Source organism: Zingiber officinale, chromosome 9A (assembly GCF_018446385.1).
Source record: "Zingiber officinale cultivar Zhangliang chromosome 9A, Zo_v1.1, whole genome shotgun sequence".
In the NCBI taxonomy this organism is placed as follows: domain Eukaryota; kingdom Viridiplantae; phylum Streptophyta; class Magnoliopsida; order Zingiberales; family Zingiberaceae; genus Zingiber; species Zingiber officinale.
In genome coordinates this window covers 35,202,770-35,221,875 of record NC_056002.1, presented here as the reverse complement: position 1 = coordinate 35,221,875, position 19,106 = coordinate 35,202,770, and the positions used below count along the sequence as shown (strand labels likewise).

The 19,106-nt window shown below is 42.1% G+C and overlaps 2 protein-coding genes across 5 annotated transcripts; one reads left to right on the top strand and one right to left on the bottom strand.

Annotated features, from left to right (window-relative positions):
- Nucleotides 1–3,232: 3,232 nt before the first annotated feature.
- Nucleotides 3,233–4,738, top strand: LOC122020519. Its single transcript, XM_042578476.1, has 2 exons — nucleotides 3,233–4,334; nucleotides 4,427–4,738. Exons 1-2 carry the CDS (start codon nucleotides 3,512–3,514, stop codon nucleotides 4,714–4,716), a joined length of 1,113 nt encoding a protein of 370 aa, XP_042434410.1. The 5' UTR covers nucleotides 3,233–3,511; the 3' UTR covers nucleotides 4,717–4,738.
- A 1,869-nt stretch (nucleotides 4,739–6,607) lies between these two features.
- Nucleotides 6,608–12,252, bottom strand: LOC122020101 (heterogeneous nuclear ribonucleoprotein 1-like). 4 transcript variants are annotated; one of them, XR_006122100.1, is made up of 5 exons: nucleotides 12,012–12,252; nucleotides 11,431–11,660; nucleotides 10,141–11,338; nucleotides 7,284–7,360; nucleotides 6,608–6,917 (listed from the first exon to the last, which is right to left on the bottom strand). XR_006122100.1 is itself a non-coding variant. In XM_042577862.1 (4 exons), the coding sequence occupies exons 2-3, from the start codon at nucleotides 11,650–11,652 to the stop codon at nucleotides 10,142–10,144; spliced, it is 1,419 nt and encodes a 472-aa protein (XP_042433796.1). In that variant the 5' UTR covers nucleotides 11,653–11,660; nucleotides 12,012–12,251; the 3' UTR covers nucleotides 6,608–7,360; nucleotide 10,141. The 4 variants fall into 4 exon arrangements, 1 of the variants encoding a protein (XP_042433796.1); XR_006122098.1 differs by having other exon boundaries at nucleotides 7,079–7,360; nucleotides 12,012–12,251; XR_006122099.1 differs by having other exon boundaries at nucleotides 7,102–7,360; nucleotides 12,012–12,251.
- Nucleotides 12,253–19,106: the final 6,854 nt, after the last annotated feature.

Here is a 19,106-nt window from a genome sequence, read left to right as displayed (position 1 = left end):
CCGAAAGGCCAAACATCGCTGTAAGATTTTCTCAAGTAGATAAACTATATAATTTAATTAACTATTTAATGCACAAATTAGCTAAGTCAAATATCCAAGTCAAGTCACTCCAAAAGGAGTCAACAACCCTTAAGGAAGTGACTATCCCAAGCTCTTTAATCGAACCTATTCAAACTGGAACTTCAACTCAGGTCGTGGAGCGGACGTCCAGTATGAAGACTGGAAGCCTCGGGTGTTGAGCAAAAGTCCAGTTGGTCTGGAGGAGCGGACTGACAATAGGTAAACTTTCCTGAGTTGAGTAGGTGAGGACGCGTTCCCTGGTGAGGGAACAATAGGCATCGGTTCGACCTAGGGTTTTCGGATGGAAATCCAAAGTCAGAATCGGATAGTCTAGTGACTGCCAAATATTTATCTTAATCTAATTTTATTGTGCTTAACTCTGTTTTGTAGGATATGTTTTATAGTTTTTTCTAATACATCTTGCAGGGAGTGAAAAATATGTAAAGCCTCAGATAAACAGTACCCGAGACACCCTCCATGGAGCTTGGAGGTGCCTCGGGTGCACAGTCAAAGACCTTGGCGCAACAACGCAGAGGGCACCCTCCATGGAGCTGGAGGTATCCTGGACACTGGGTGGAGGGCGCCCTCCATGAGCTTGGAAGTACCCTCAGGCAGATAAGCAGCAAGGGGAGCAAAGCTTATCGACGCTGCGACTTTGGCGGGGTTGGAGGCACCCTCAACAGGCTATATATGCATGTCTCGACCAGATGCTTGAAGACAACTGAAATTCACGATTCTTCTACTGCATATTGCTAATGAAACAATCTGGCAAAGCTGTAACGCTACTCCGACAACCACAAGCTTGACTTTCTCCATTCTTGAGTTGTTGGTATACTTTTAATTTATTGTATTTAAATTGTAATACTCCTTTTGTAATATTTCTGGATTGATAGTGAATTATCCAAAGTAAACACTCAACGAGTGTAGGCCTTAGAATAGGAGTCGTCACAGGCTCCGAACCAAGTAAATCTTGGTGTTCGAGTTTGCAATTGTTTCTTTTATTTCCGCTGTATAACGTTTACTCCGATCGATTGTTTTAAAACGATGTGAAAGTCACGAGCACTATTCTCCCCTCTAGCGATTTTGATCCTACACATAGTATTGTTAATTTTTCAACAACTTAACGTTCCTGATTTTTTAAATCAGAGTCCCCTTGGGGCGGTGCGGTGGTTAAGGCATGGGGTGTTGCCACATGAGGTCTTAGGGTCAAAACTCGGCACGTTCGAGCATGCCCTCCCCCATGCCTTGACCACTTACATTAATGGCTATTAGTCACTCGTAATTTACCTCCTCCGTGTTGGTCTAGGAATGGGTTGGCAGGGGCGCTGGGACAAGCGAATCACCTTTTGCCACATGATTTCTGAAATTAGCAACACATTATTGCTGATTTTTAGAAATCAGCAACACAATGTTGCTGATTTTCGAAGGTGTTATTGATTTTTGAAAACCAGCAACAACATGATTGCTGACTTAAACTTTAAAAAATCATAACTTTTAATTCAGGTTGAATTATTGGACGCATAATATATCAAATCAAAGTGCGTTCAAAGGTCTTTGATTTGATATATTATGCATTCCATTGTTAATTTGAATCAAAAGTTATCACCTACCAAAATTGAACTTGTAGTTGTAGTAGTTACAGTTTTATAGCTACTACGTGTATGCTGAGTAAATTTTAAGAAGTCATAACTTTTGACTCATATTTAATCATGGGACACACAATTTATCAAATCGAGGATCTCTAAACGAACTTCGATTTGATACATTATGTGTCCCATGGTTCAATATCAATCAAAAGTAATGGTCTTTCCAAGTTTAAGTTAGCAACAAAATGTTTGATAGTTTCTTAAAATCAACAACACGTTGTAGCAACTATAAAATCGTAGTTGCTACAACTACAAGTTCCACTTTAAAAGGTGATAACTTTTGCTTCAGATTGAAATATGGGACACACAATATATTAAATCAAATATCTTTGAACGAGTTTCGATTTGATATATTATGTTTAACCTAAATTAAAAGTTATGACCTCTCAAAATTATAACTTATAGTTGTAGCAGCTATGATCATACTAGCAATAACGTGGTTGCAAACTTAAACTTTGAGAAATCATAGATTTTGACTGGAATTGAACTATGGGACGCATAATATATCAAATCAAAGTTTGTTTAGAGATTTCCGATTTGATATATTATGTGTCTCATAGTTAAATCTGAGTCAAAAGTTATAATCTCTCAAAATTTACTCAGCATACACGTTATAACAGCTATGAAATCGTAACTACTACAACTATAAGTTTAAATTTAAGAGGTGATAACTTTTGATTTAGATTTAACCATAGGATGCATAATATATCAAATCGAAGATCACTGAACAAACTTCGATTTGATATATTACGTGTCATGTAATTCAACCCAAATTAAAAGTTATTGCCTCTCAAATTTATAATTTATAGTTGTAGCAATTACGATTTCGTGTTGTTGATTTTAAAAAATTAGTAACAACATTGTTGGTAATTTAAAATTTAAGAGACCATAACTTTTGACTAAGATTAAATCATGGGACACACAATCTAGCAGATTGAAGTTTGTTCAGAGATCTTCGATTTGATATATTGTACGTCTCATGATTAAATCTGTGTCAAAAGTTATGACCTCTTAAAATTTACTGAGCATACAAATTATATCAGCTACGAAATTGTAGCTACTACAATTACAAATTCAACTTTAAGAGAAGATAACTTTTGAGTTAGATTGAACTATGAGATAGACAATATATCGAATTGAAGATCTTTGAATGAGTTTTAAGTTGATATATTATAAATTATATAGTTCAACTCGAATAAAAAATTATGATCTCTCAAAGTTTAAATGCGCAGTTGTTATTGGTTTTTAAAAATCAATCACTTTCGAAAATCAGTAATATTGTGTTGTTGAATGTCAAAAATTAACAACACAGTTTTAAAAAAAATGGTTTGAAAGATTTTTTGTGTTGTGATTTTCAAAAATCAAAAAAATGGTTAGAAATTTTTTTTTTTGTTTATTGTGTTGATTTTGAAAATTAATAATATTATATTGTTAAAAATTAATAACATGGTAAAAAAATGATTAAGAATCTTTTAAGGATAAACACTAAAACAAAAACAAAACAAAACAAAAAAAAAAACAGGCGGAAAGATAAAACTATCTTAATTTAAGTGGAGGTGTCCCGTGTCTTCACTCCCGGACATTTTGCACACGGTGCAAGGAAAGATATCAACAATCTGTTGATTATCTGTTAATTTAAGTGAAATTTACGAATAGTATTTGAATCGTTAAAAAATAAATTTGGAGGAAAAAAAAAATTAAGGCAAAGTTTTCGTCTAATATTTTTTAAACATAAATGATTTATTTGATGATAGTTTTAGGGTTCTCTTTCCGATCCGGTTCCAAAAATCTTCTCAAGGAAGAAGATGATCAAGTTTGGCGTCGCCGGCATCGGCATCGTCGCCCTCAACTTCTTCGTCTTCCGCAATTGGGTCTTCTTCCATTCCCTCCCCATCTTTCTCTTCTTCGTCTGGCTTCTCCTCTGTTGCCTCGCCTCGTTCCCCCCTTCCCGATCTTCCTTACCGCTGTCTTCCCCAGCTGAATCCGCCTCCACCGAGCCACCGCCTTTTCCCGTTAATTCCGCCTCCACCGAGCCGCTGTCTGCCCCCGTTGGTTCCGCCTCCACCAAGCCTCTGCCTTTTCCCGTTAATTCCGCCTCCACTGAACCGCTGCCTTCACCTGAGCCGCTTCCTTCCCCCGTTGCTTCCTCCTCCACCAAGCCGCTGCCTCTCTCACCTGATTCCAACCGCGCCGGCCGTGCTCTCTCGCGCGTCCTCTCCGCTGTGTCCAGCGCCCCCGTCGACTCCCGCAAGTACGACCTCGTACGCTCTCTCGCCGATCGGATCCTTTACAGAAACCTCGGCAGCGTCGTGGAAGAACTCCTGGATCTCAACCGCGCAGCTCTGGCCGTCGCTTTCGCGAGGACGATCGCCCTACTCGAGGCGTCCATCGAGGCGGAGGTGCGTCTGGCATCGGGGCTGCGGTCGAGTTGGGCCTCTCAGGCGAGAGATGAGCAGCGCGGTGCCTCGGCGGAGAAGCTGGCGGCGGAGACGATGTGGCTCGGGCAAAAGATGGCGGAGAGCAGCGCCGCCTCGACGGCGGTGACGATGTGGGGGTCGATGTTAAGGCTCCCTGTGCTCGCAATCTCCGTGAAGCCGCGTCTTCAAAACGTAATCGTCCGTGTCTGCGGTAGCAATTCTCCATCTTCTTTTTAATACTGATATTTTTAATATTAACAGCACTCGTAAATATTATATATTTTTTCCCCATTGTGGTTCAAGAATTTATGTTCACGCTCATCGTCAACTCGGAGGAATTGGAGGGAAATTCAACAAGCTCCCGACTAGCAATGCTCAAGGCATGGCTGCCATTACTTTGCCAACTTGGAAAGAAACCAGATACGGTCAGATTACTGGAGAGAATGATCGAGAAATTTCCTTACGAGGAGCAAGAGGATATTCTATCTTTCTGGCTTGATCACTACACCAGTTGTGTCGATTTCAATTGTCTTAATCTCGAAAGTTGCTACATGCGTTGCTACTCTGAATCTCAAAACATCAATCTGAAATGATATTTCTGTCGTATTTCAATAAACGAACTTACTCCAATGGTTCGAATGGAGTCTACCTAATCCATTGATCATGCATGGAGTTAACCAAATCGAGTCAACTAATCCGAACAATCATTAAGCGTGACTGAACCATAAGTGTTAACTGAAACACTAAAGTTGCATGTCTAGTATATGCTATTCATCTGTTTAAAGTTAATAGCTATTTATGATTAAACTACTAATAAAATTAGGGTGTCATGCTATGAATCACCTCACTTTCTAAATTTATTTGGTAGATGACAAGGACGGATGCATGATGGACGGATCACGGATGCATCATGCATGCATGGGCTATCCTGAGCTATAGCGTTTTTTATAATCATTTATATATATTTTATTAGGTATAAATCAAATATGAAATGAAAGTGTACTGAATTGTGATAGAACAAAATACAATGGATATACAGAGGTAAAGAGGCTTGGTACTGAATTAAATTTAATTAGATTAAATTGATTTAATCGATTTAAAATGAATTAAAGATTTTTTTTAAAAAAAAAAAGCTATTAACTTTCTTCTTCTATTCTCTTCAATGATGTCTCGCGCCTATTATCTTACTTGAAAGCAATCACTCATGGCCACGATAACTCTCTTCATGGCCAGACGCTCACCTCCGAAGGCGTAATCGTCGACATGGCCACCCTTGATCTTGACTACCATTACCGGATCGATGTGTCCTCCATGCCAACGTACTCTTACGAGTTACGTCAACATCGAAAGCGAGCAACTATGAATTGAGTTCTTACACGAGCACTCGTGAACTGACTACTTCTACTTCACGATTAGCGGCACGCTCTCTAACATTACGTCAACAATTAAGCCTTCTGTTATGATCCTTAAATTTTCAACTTGTACAAATTAGATATCACTATCGATAAATTTATTTAACAATTTCATAAATAATGAAAAAAATCATTCGATAAAAATTTAAAATTCAGGAAAATATAAGAAAAGATAAGATGATAACATGATCAAAATGAACTCAAATCTCTTCTATGGCGACCTACGTCAACTCAAAATCAGTCCAATCCATCTTTAATTCTTGGATCCGTCCCTAGTGGATAAAAAATGAGACCAGACAGTTTACCTCAAGATTAATCAAGTCATAAGATCTGGAAAAAAAACATAGATAGATGGTTAATCCTTATAGGCTAATAGAATTCCTTTCCTCTGTGCAAACATCGTGCACTCATTTAATCGGAAGCGATGAACAAGATGATCGTTGGCTAATCTAGTCGCTGCCACTAATCAAATCTTTGCTCATAGCTTGAGATTTCAACGTGGCGTCCACAATGATACACTCTGAGAGTACTTGTATTTGCTCACCATCGATCGGCTTGTGGTTCACCTGTGACTTGACTCCAAGAAGATCCATTTATACTTGAAAATATTGAAGTTTATTCTAGTTTGTTGTATTGACACATTTTACTCGCCTGTGCAGTAATATTGGATCATTTGGCAGAAGTGATATCATCTTTTACTTCAGCACTTAAACTCCTTGCAAAAACTAAAAGGATGTTATTTAAATCAGATGGAGGAACTGAAACCTTTTCATGCAAAATTATGATTATGATTTTGAAGTGGGTTTGGTGAACTCTTAAATTTGGTAACATTTTGCTTTATATTAGTAGCAAAAATTATCGGGGAGTTTTTGTTTTTGTTTTTGTTTTTATTTTTATTTTTATCGGTAACTATAAATTTATTGATCAAATTGAAACTGCATGAACAACATTTCACCATTTCAACCTTGAATTGGCAAGCCTTTTTCATGTTAGAACAAAAGTAACATTAATAAAAAAAAACTTGAATAAAACAGTGCCAATTAATAAAGAACATAACTTTCAACGAATTCAATGGAAGATCCTAGGCACAAAACATTCACTATATGAAATCAAAATGCTCAACAATCTTATGTTTGGAGACAAACATTAAGTTCATGCTTGTAAACAATTATACCTATAAAGTCCAATATAATGAAGAATTAAAAAAGGAAATTAAAAAAAAAAAGCATGACATAAAAGTCAAAAGGCAACAGTATCACATCATTGCACCTTCCTATCTTTCATTTCTCAGAAATACTTCTAAAACTCCATCAGGACCAACGCCAGCATGTATCTCAACTCTTCTGAAGATATCCCGCAACCACATTTACACCCCAAACAAACTGGAAAAAACAACAACTAATTATTGTAAAATTGAAATCAAAACCAAAATCAACAAGCAAAATCTTTAAATGTAATTCTAAATTATTTGGACCCCTTTGTTAGTTTTGTATGACTAACTGATCCATATAATGTACCAATATGTAATATATATATAACTCACTATCTGCACCAGGTTCACTCAACTGTTGACTTATGATGAGATCAGAACTAGAAAATAGAGAGAGATAGAGAGAGAGAAAAATCCCTCAAAGTAGCAATCCCTGCATGACACAGCAACCATTGTGCAGTCATATCCAGGAAATTGCTTTGCAGACCAAACACCATATGTTGGAACTCAAGCAGAATGGAAAGGAAAATATTTGTACATCTACATTGCAACTCTGTTGCAGTCTTGATACGAACATATCTACCAGGGAAAATAAGCTGGCAAGCATTCATCTCTCTGCCAAAAGATAGATATATTAGTGTATGACGATACATTGGAAGCAGCGCATAGAGAAACTATTTGATAGAGAAGCAACACCAGACAAGATAAACCTCTTTAGCTACTGATAGCAATGCAGATGCACTTTAATTGTCAGTTGTATAGAATCACTAAAGTTGGTAAACTTAATGTTTATTTTTTATAAAAGAACAGTAAAAGGTTTTCCTTTTCTTTATTCTTATTTCAACGAACTGTTTAAAATTAAAATACATTAGAAATAAAGTTTTACAGGTCTTACTCCTAATCTGTCACCTGTATTGTATAACACATTCCTGTATCTCATTTTGTAAGTTATACCCTTAGTTCAGTAGGTCCAGACAGAAAACCCATTACAATTTGAAGAAAGAACAAAAATGAGCGATGAATTCAAGAATGTTCATGGTCATTACCTACTATAATTTGGACATAAGGCCATTGTTGATCTCTTCAGCTATAGAAAGCATCACCAGAATAGACAAATGTATGATGGAAGAATAACATGTGGATTGTAATAGAGAGCAAAGATCGATTTAATTAATACTTTATCATACACTTTTGCCTTCCAGAACACACACAGTAATATCTACATCAAGGTGTATTACTAACCGATTTAGAATTTTAGTGATCCACAGGAGGATGCAGTAAATTGTACCTTTTCCTTTTCTAACCTATCAATAAGTTAGAAAATTCATCCATTGACAAATGCAACTTAGGGAATTTAGTGATTGATATGATAGTATCTTTTACCAGAAGACCTATTTCAACTTCATAAAGTTAGCTTCCCTAATTTATTGAATGCGGTGTTTTCTATTGGCCCTGAATTAATGGTGTGCCAATCAATGTCATTCTCTTCCTCATCATCATTTAATTTTCATTTTTCAAAGGTATGAATTGATTGAAATACATAAACCAAGGTAAAATGATTCCATGAAAAAAAAGTATTTAGGACTTTGAAGTGGCAAAAGCTAATTTAGACATGTAAATTTTCAACTAGTGCTCCAACAGAAAAGCAAAACTTCAATAGATTGCCATTTCTTAAAAGCACAAACATAGATAAGATCACTTTGATGAAGTTTGGATTTCTCCTAAATAAAATTTAGTTAATAGCATCAATTCATTAATTGAAGGTTAAAGCATGTTTTCAAGTGTTGATTAGTATCGGTTGACATTGCCAAAAAGTACCATTCTAGTCACTGACAATATCAATACTTTGATGGCAGCAGTAAATTTCACTGTGTTATCATGGTAACTTTGATCAAGAATAGGCTTATCTTGGTCGGTACTCCAGAATCAACTAAGATAAGAAGATTCTCTACTCATAGCTTGTCATTTGATTTTGTTTGTTGACAATAAGGACACTATAAAAAGCGGGGAGGCAAAGAGAAGTGTCAACCATAACAAAGTTGAAGAATCTGAAATGTATTCATATCCTATATTTGTGTTAGTCATGTATCCTATTGGTATGTGGAGAAATCAATTCTTATATTAGATGTCTTGAAAGCAATATTTAATTTGGTTTTAAAATTGCCTTGATTTGAATGGGTTCTATAAGAACCATTGGTCTCATTCAATGCAACATGTAAGAATATCTTAAAACTTAGGTTGAGATGAAAGTTATGGCTTCTTGAAAATATTTGATTTTGTGAAATGGAATCAGTTGAGAACTTGGTCTTTCCACCATCAACAAGGTCAATTCTCTCATGTAAAAAATGTCATTCTCAATGTAAAATGAGAAAATTACAAAGTTACATCATGGATTCTTAATGGAACGTCGACACTAGAAGTAGGTAAGTTGACCATAAAACTGAGGCAATCAAATGCCCTTATTGTATTGATAGTTAGTTTATCTCAGTAGCTCACACATTGTTGGTAACATACATTATCCAACTGAATTATCATCTTCCTGTCCTTCTTGAGAAGGCCACTCTGAAACCTTAATAGATAATATGTGGTTTCATATAGAAGAGTGTATTAGTGTTTCTATTCAATAAACTTCCATCTGTGTTGAAGCTGGCAAACTTTTAAAGCATGCAGCAAGCAATTCATTTCACCTATGTGGGGTAAACTATAAGAATCTTATCCCTCTAACTTATCCACTTATATTATTTAACATTTTTAAAAAATTCCAAACTAATTTATGCAGAAAAAAAAAGAAAATGCAAAAAGCATTTCATCTTGTCTCTTGAGGTAAACAAATATTGTGAAGCTTTTTTCCCAACTCCTATACATTAATTCTCTAATTTCATGCTAGGAAGATTTATTTTTCAAGAGCATGGAAGCATTCTGAAACTTGGCTTACATAATCACTTGCCAAAACAATTAAAAGATACTTAGATATCACCAATGGCATAGGTTGAGATGATAAAAATCTTTAGTATAAAATCTAAAGCTAAAACAAAGACAGCAATATATATACTTAATGAATATGTTTCAAATAAGAAGTATACCAGCATGTATCTAGTACCAGCTATTTACTAGATCTAAAAAGAAATCATATACTTCTTTCACATAACAATAGATTCTATAGTCAAAAGAGTTAGAATCTATTAGAGTGGAAGGTGTACATGATAGAGAGAGATAAAATTGATTTAATTAACCTAAAATTTACTAGTAATATTGCTTGCATATAACTCAATGGAAGAATAAGATTAAGTAGCCGACCTAAATCGTTAGGATAATGCGACATGATGTTGGTGATGCTTCTCTTACATAACAAGGAAAGCAAATTTAATTACCCAAAAGTTAGAAGGGTGAGATACCTCAATCTGTTTGTCTATTGTTAACATCATAACCACCTATATAATCTACAAATTCTTTGCCTGAATCAGCATCCGAATTGCCAAGCCTATAGCTGAATGAACCAGTATCATCAACATCTGACAATGAAGGTCGCCAAGTAGGGTCCCCATAAACCAAATTTCCACCATATAAATCTTCAAAGCTTACTTCATATCCAGAGTTCAAAGAGGTAAGATTAGTGTTGGCCACCGGAGGAGAGACTCTTCTTTCAAAACTGTTGCCACCCAATGCAAGATTATCAGTACCAATATAACTCACATTGCTACTGCCATAGCCTGAGCGGCTCCCCCCAAATTGCAATGAGTTAGGAACAGAACCACCCCAGTTCAAGCTACTGTTGCTAAAGCTACCAAGGCCCCCACTCCCAGAGGTCATGGAGGCACTTGCAGTTGAAGAATTTACAGAATAGTTGAGGCCTGTGTTTCCCAATAAAGTTTGAGCCATTGAACTACGAAATGTGCTAGTATTTCGGTTCAAACCACTATATGGAATGGGACCGTCATACCTACTTGAATTCCCACCACCGTAAAAGGAGTTCAAAGCCACCCGTCCATAATTAAGAATGTTACCTACATCTGTATTCCCTACAATTCCTGAGTTCAAAGTTCGATTGTAATCGAGTCCCATTCCAAAAGCAGGACCAAGTGAAGGGAGCCCATTCCTCCCAGTGGATAGTGCTCCCAATCTGCTATCCATCCTCATACCATAGTCACTTATTGAGCTTGGATTATACCCCTGTGCATGCCCACTAAGAAAATTATTTCCTCGATTCACACCGTAGTTAAATCCAACGGTCTGCAATCGTGTGCTGGGTCCGGGCGAAAGCTCTTTAGGCACAGCCCTCTTGACCTCTACCTTCTTACCATTCAGATCATGGAAAGTGTTGAACAATACCTTATCCACAGCTTCCTCAGTATCATAGGTGATGAAGCCAAATCCCCTAGGTCGCTGTGTATTGTGATCGTACATCACCACAACATCTGTGATCGTCCCAAATTGATCAAAATACTTCTTAAAGTCATTTTCTGTTATGGTAGATGGCAAGCCCCCCACAAATATCTTCTTTGTGCGACCAGGGCTAAGAGAACCATGGATGCTGTTGCTGCTTCTATTAAGAACTTGTTGGTCGTCCCTAGGAACAGCTTTCTTGACATCCACCTAAGGGATTAACCAAGAACCGCCGCTTGAGCTGAAGGGACTATGACAATAATGTAAAATCGCATTAAATCAGTGGAAAAGAATCTTCTTACCACTCGACCATCAATTGTGTGTTTTTCCATCACGACTCTTTCGGCAACGGCAGGGTCAGTGAACACGACGAAACCGAAGCCGCGGGCACGGCCCGTGTTCCGATCCTTCATGATGACGGCCTCCACCACCTCCCCGAACTGGCCGAAGTGCTCCCGGAGACCATCCTCATTGGTGTCCCACGAGATTCCGCCGATGAAGAGCTTGCCCTGATCCATGCCCATCCGCTTTCCTGCAAATTAAGCACCACTCGGACCGTCGTCGTCATCATCGACATCACCCTCGAATCAAAATCCGGAATTTAATCAGGAATTCAAACCGGAAAACATCAATGAGGATCAGATCCAATCTCGAGCTACCAATCATCAAACAAAACTAAAACTTGGTCAACAAGTCATGACCACGTCAACCGATCGGCGAGGAACCATTGCCCTGCCGTCCACTACAGATCCGGCAAGAAAGCCACGACGAAAAGGCGCGAAATAATACGAAACCGATAGCAATCGGATCGCGGGAAATCCCCTTGCATTAGAATCAATGAATCGGGGGAGTTGCAACCAGAATGAGAGAGGAAGCGGATTACCAATCCGAGACGGAGGGTATCAGATGCGGAAGAGATGCGGAGATCGGTCTGGACGACGTTAGATTTAGAAGAAGAGGAAGAGAAGGTCGAACGAGAAGGGTTCCTCTCCAGCTCTCTGCTCTCTGCTCTGTCTCTCTCTCGCTTTTCCTCTTCTCTTCCTTTTCTTCTTCTTCTTCTTCCTCGCGTCTATCAAGTAAACTCATGCGATTTCCGTAACTATTTACGCTTCACGTCTTCTCCTTTCATCTTTTATCTTTCATCTTTTTACTCAAATAAAATAAAAAGGCAGAAATTTAAAGGGAGACGCTCCTTGTTTTTTTTATTTATCATTAAAATAATACCCATAATATTTTAACTGTTTTTTATTCTTAAAATTATTTATTATTATAACATGAACGCATTATATTATATTATATTACATTATATTATATTAACTACGGAATCATAGTTGACCCAAGCTCGACAAATTCCATTTTAAGCTCAATGTTTACAATACAAGAAGCTCCACCCGATCCGACCATAAACCTTACCCATGTCAAACTTCAATGTAGTATACCATATCTTAGCCTTGCAATAGTTCTTTATCTAGTACATACATTCAAAGTCAATAATCACATTATCTATAATAGATCTCCCAAGAATAAAAGTGCTCTGAAATGATCCATCATTGAATTCATTATTCTATTGGTAATGGCTCGCGACCCGATCTTGTAACAAGTATTGCATAAACGGATAGGCCAAAAGTCTTTCCTAGACATTGGCTCTCGGGCTTTCGAAATAAAATTATAATAGTATAATTCCATTCTGAAATATCCATTTGATTATTCAAAATTGATAATGCCACCATCGTAATATCCGGACCGATGATCGACCACAATTTTTGATAAAATAGCATTGTAAATCCATCCGAACCCGACGCCTTTGATGATGCATATCGAACATTGCTCTACTTATCTCCTCCGCTATAAAAGAGATGCATAATAAAATATTCAAATTATCCTCAATTATCTTACGTCTTATCGAAGGCAGTGGCCCATCATCTTTTCAAGAGGTGATGATTGTGACATTAAGCCCAATGATATCCCATTTGTTCTTTGTCGATGACAGTTTGATATTTTTTCGAGTCTCAAGTTCAGGAATGTTTATGCATCTATGAATGAGCAATTGATCAATTTGAAAAGTTGGCAATTACTTTTAACCCTAGTTTCTCATAGGATGCTATAACTGCTGTAAAAGAAGCACTCTCGATGGAAGTATTTAGGAGACATGACATATATTTGGGTCTGCCAGCCTTTTCCTTCAGACATTGTTGGTCAAACAAATTTGGAGGATAATACAATCTCCATAGTCATTGGTGGCTCGGGTTTTAAAGGGGTGGTACTTTAAACATTCAGATGTTATGGTAACAAATATTGGATCACATCCCTCATATGTTCGGAGATCCTTACTTTGTGATCAGGCGTATATTTAGAAAGGTTTTGTGTTGGCCTGTGGTGAATGGAGTTCGGATCCTCTGTCTCTAAATTTTTCTATCCTCGTGTCCTCTTGTCGATCGGACGGATCAGATTATATCCCAAGGATGTATTATACATCACGAGAATACTATACACATCTTAAGGATGTCATGATACCTTGAGATGTAATCTTGTTCGTCTGATCAACAGAGGACACGGGGACAGAAAAATTTTAGGACGGAGGATCCGAACTGGTGAGGAATGGGCGGAATATTTTGACAAAGTCAGATCCGTGGATTCCCGACCTTCTTATCAATGATAGCGGTACATAGGATGAGGATGCAATCCAAACAAATTTTGCTCTCTAGGAAGCCAACTCAATTCTTGAAATCTCGTTGCACAGCAAGGGTTGTGAGGATATAAGATTGTGGAAGGGTAGCTCCGGAGGCCAATATACAATTAAAGCGAGATATCTTTTAGAGAGGGATTCCTTAACACCACCTCCATATCAATCTGTACACACGAGTCAAACATGGTAGAAATTCATATGAAGGCTTCGTATGCCCCCTAAGGTTCTGATTTTTATGTGGCAGGCTTCTAAAGACATTATTCCTACTTTGGTTAATCTCAAAGCAAAACATGTTCTGATGGAGGGTTTCTGTCTGTTATACAAGTTTCATAGTAGGATCACAAGTCACTATATATGATGTGGATATGCTGTAAAGGTAGGGGAGCAAATAATAGAAAGGAGAGGGGCGTGTTGGTCATTCCACTATAGCGGCCCTATTAGGGCACTGTTGACGCCGCATGCAAGAGGGAGAGGGGTTTTTCGTGGTTCAGGGTTTTCCGCTGCCAGGGAGAAGATTTCCTTCTCTTTCACGCTCCCCGCAGGCCGTCGGCCATCGGCCTCTGCTTCCGTTCATCTCCCTCTCCTCTTCGTCGCCGCCGCCACACGATCTGCCCCTCTTCTCTCTTCTTCTCCTCCTCTCGTTGCAGTTGCCAAGAACTTTCTCCACTCTCATGCTCCTCGCCGGCGCCGACGCCGGCCGGTGGCCTCCACCTCTTCTCCTCCCTTTCTCCCCCTCATGCTCAACTCCTTGCCGGAGAGACCGGCCCACCTTTCTTCTTCTTCCTCCTCGCGACGCCACCACCGGACCAGCTACTGCTCCTTCTTCCTTCTCCTCACAGCACCGGCAGCAACCTCATCCGTCGGAGATACCTCCAACACATCTAACGACGCCTCACTGTTGTCGTTGGCCATCTGTCGCCTCCGACCCTATCTTCTTCTCCACGCCTTTGTCGTCGCCGGCCTCCCTGACACCATCGCGTCGCCTCCTTCGTCGCCCCCGAGCCGCCAATGGAGGGTCGGACCTGCTCCTTTTCCCTCTCCTCCTCACTCCACTGTCACTACACAGACTCACTAGATGACGCCGCAGCTTCTTCTTCTCTCTTCTCCCGACGGCCACGCCAGCACCTTCACTTCCTCTCGCGGACAGCCCCAACGAGGAGCCTATTCACCGGCAGTCCTCTCTCCCTCTCTGGGTCGACAACATCGGCGCCACCTCTCTCCTTCTCCTTCACACGAGGTGCTGCTGCCTCCAAAGTTGTTGCCATCGCCGACCAGCCTCCCGCCACCCAAGACTCGCTCCAGCACAGAAGGCAGTGTTGTCACGCGGCATGGCACTTGCTACAACGTCGTTGGCCGACCCGCTGTCTCGACGGACCTCACAACGCCATTACCGTTGTCGGCAGCTGCGCCGGATTCCATCATCTAGGGCCCTTGTCTTTAGGTCCGACGTCGATCCCGCTCTCGATCCGAGCCCTCACTGTTATTATGTTCCGACTCGATGCATGTGATGTTTTTATGCTTTGGTCATTGTGCCGATATTGTATCCCGGCCTGCGTGCCGGTCTCATTTCCTGACCTGTATGTTGATTTAGTGTCCCGGCCTGCGTGTCGGTCTCGTTTCCCAACCTGTATGCTGATTTCGTGTCCCGGCCTGCGTGCCGCTAGTACCCTAGGTCTACGTGTCGGTGTTTTATCCCGACCTGCAACTTGTCTTCCGGTTCCATGCCGCGTTCGACTCTGCATCGTCAGATCCAGCTCTTCATCCTGATCGGGCGTCGTCTGTTCTTCTGGGTCACGACAACTCGAACCGCGTCCCATCCGAGGGTGCCCCCCTGGGCCAGGGTACGTTTTTCGTACTCACCCTTTATTTATTTCATTATTATATTATTAGCCGGTTACTCATATGTTCGTTGGATCCGCCTCGAGCCTCGAGGTACCAGGGACCGGGGGGACCCGGTTGCTAGCTGCAGGTAGCGTTGACCAGAGGACTTTGGACGACTCGATCAACGTAGGAGTCATCTCATCATACCCCCCCCCTCCGGGACATCGCGACTCGGTCAACATTTCAGCCACCTCACCCGGCGGTCCGTCTGACTCAGCTTCCGGACGGGATCAATTTGGCGTCATCTGTGGGAACACATGCACCTGTTCTGGAACATGAAGATGGACGACGTCGGGAGGTTCTATGCTATTATCACAATCCTGGAGGATCTCGACGCATATATTATCTTCTATCCTCACTCCACCGGTATTCGGGAGTCGAGGGATCGAGTGGAGCTTCAGCTGGCTGACAGGTTAGTTTTTTCATTATGTTTTTTCCCTGACTCTACGGGTATTTGGGAGTTAAGGGACCGAGACAAACCCTTAGCTGGTTGGCACGACTTCTCGATCAGGTATGCTACAAGCTCTGCTCCCTTTTTACGATTATAGGAACTGATATAGATCCCTGATAAGAGAGTAAAATTCTAGTTCCTTGATCAAAGACTAGGGCCTTCAATTTTTTATCGGACACTAGGGGCCCAGCTCCCCACACATACACTTGGGACACAGCTCCCCGCTCATACACTAGGGGCACAGCTCCCCGATCATTGACTCGCAGTACCACTTCCCGATCAGGATCTAGGGGCCTCACTCTTTGATTGCAGGCTAGGGGCCTTACTCTACGATAAGGGACCAGGGTTCCAGCTCCCCGATCAGGTGTGTTATAGGCTCTGCACCCTTCGCTATGAGGCTCTGCATCCTCTTATTGTTACAGGCTTTGTACCCTTCACCATGAGGCTCAGCATTATCTTGCTGCTATAGGCGCTTCACTCTATTATTATTATATGTTTTGCATCATTCACTTGTTGTGCAGCCTCTTACATCTACAAGTGTTGCTCCATTCACCCACGGTGCTCTGCTTCCTTCTATGGCTATGGGCTCTGCTCCCTTATATCGGCTTCAAGCTCTTTATCTTCTCCCCTCGCTCCACGGGTATTTGGGAGTTAAGGGACCAAGATAGATCCTCAGTCTGCTGACACCACTCCGCGATCAGGTATGATACGCGATCAGGTATGACAAAAGTTTTATTCCCTCATGTTGCTACAGGCTTTGCTTCTAGGGGCTTCAAGGCTTATCCTCCCCCGTTCGGGGTCGAGATATCACCACTGGTCTCGAACCAGAGTATCACCACCGGTCTCGGATCAGAGTATCGCTAACGATCTCTCGGTCGGGCCTCCAGACCAATTCTCGGTCGGACCTCCAGACCAATTCCCGGTCGATCTTCCAGACCAATTCCCGGTCGGTCTTCCAGATCAATTCAGGGTCAGGCCTTCAGATTGCTTTTTTGTCAGGCCTTAAGATTTTTTCCCGATCAGGTCTCCATATCCAGTCCTGGTCAGATCCCCAGATCAATTCAGGGTCAGACCTTCAGATTGCTTTTTTGTCAGGCCTTAAGATTGTTTCCCGATCAGGTCTCCATATCCAGTCCTGGACAGATCTCCAGATCAATTCCGGGTCAGGCCTTCAGATTGCTTTTTTGTCAGACCTTAAGATTGTCTCTCAATCAGACCTCCAGATCAATTCTGGGTCAGACCTCCAGATTAATTCTTGGTCAGGCCTCCAGAACATTTCCTGGTCAGGCCTCCAGAGCATTTCTTAGTCAGGCCTCCAGAACACCTCCCAGTCGGGATTCCAGACTCTCGCCCCAGTGCGAGTTATAAGTAAGCAATGCTCTCACGCCCAACGAACTTACTGGTTGGGTCCCAGACTCTCGCCCCAGTGTGAGTTATAAGTGAGCAATGCTCTCACGCTCAACCCCCCCCCCCCAACGACATTCCCGGCCGGCTGTCCCAGACTCTCGCCTCGGTGTGAGTTATAAGTGAGCTCTGCTCTCACGCCTCCAGACTCTCGCCCCGATGCGAGTTATAAGTGAGCACGGCTCTCACGCCCAACGACCTTTTAGGTCGGGTCCCAGACTCTCGCCCCAGTGCGAGTTATAAGTGAGCAAGGCTCTCACGCCCAACGACCTTCCCGGTTGGCTGTCCCAGACTCTCGCCCCAGTGCGAGTTATAAGTGAGCACGGCTCTCACGCCCAACGACCTTCCCGGTCGGCTGTCCCAGACTCTCGCCCCAGTGCGAGTTATAAGTGAGCACGGCTCTCACGCCCAACGACCTTCCCGGTCGGCTGTCCCAGACTCTCGCCCCAGTGCAAGTTATAAGTGAGCACGACTCTCACACCCAACGACCTTCCAGGTCAGGTCCCAGACTCTCGCCCCAGTGCGAGTTATAAGTGAGCACAACTCTCATGCTCAACGACCTTCCCGGTCGGCAGTCCCAGACTCTCGCCCCAGTGCGAGTTATAAGTGAGCACGACTCTCACGCCCAACGACCTTCCAGGTCGGGTCTCAGACTCTCGCCCCAGTGCGAGTTATAAGTGAGCAATGCTCTCACGCCTAACGATCTTCCTGGTCGGCTATCCCAGACTCTCGTCTCAGTGCGAGTTATAAGTGAGCATGCTCTCACGCCCAACGACATCTCGGTCGGTGCTCACCGCTCACTTACAGCCCTACCTGACACTCATCACACTTGCTTCACTCGCCGCTCTACTCGGCACCCATCACACTTGATTCACTTGCTGCTCTGCCCCGCACTCTCAGCTCACGTTTTCGCTCACTGCTATTGCTCGGTCGACACTGACTCACTCGTCGCTCTGCTTGGCACTCATCCTTCGCGTTTTGCTCACCACTGTTGCTCGGATGGCACTCACCGCTCATGTGCCGCTCTGCCCAGCACTCATCATACTCGACCCGCCTGCCGCTCTGCCTGGCACTCATCATACTCGACCCGCCTGCCGCTCTGCCCGGCACTCATCATACTCGACCCGCTCGCCGCTCTGCTCGACACTCATCATACTCGATCCGCTCGCCGCTCTGCCCGGCGCTCATCATACTCGCCTCGCTCGCCACTCTGCCCGGCACTCATCATACTCACCGCTCACTTGCCGCTCTGCCTGACACTCATCATACTTGCCTCGCTCGCCGCTCTGCCCGGCACTCATCATACTCACCGCTCACTTGCCGCTCTGCCCGACGCTTATCATACTCGACCCGCTTGTCGCTCTGCCCCACACTCATCATACTCGACCCGCTCGTCGCTCTGCTCGGCACTCATCATACTCGATACACTCGCCGCTCTGCCCGACGCTCATCATACTTGCCTCACTCGCTACTCTGCTCGGCACTCATCGTTCACGTTTCACTCACCGCTGTCGCTTGGTCGACCCTTGCTCGGTCATGCTCATGACTTTGCACGT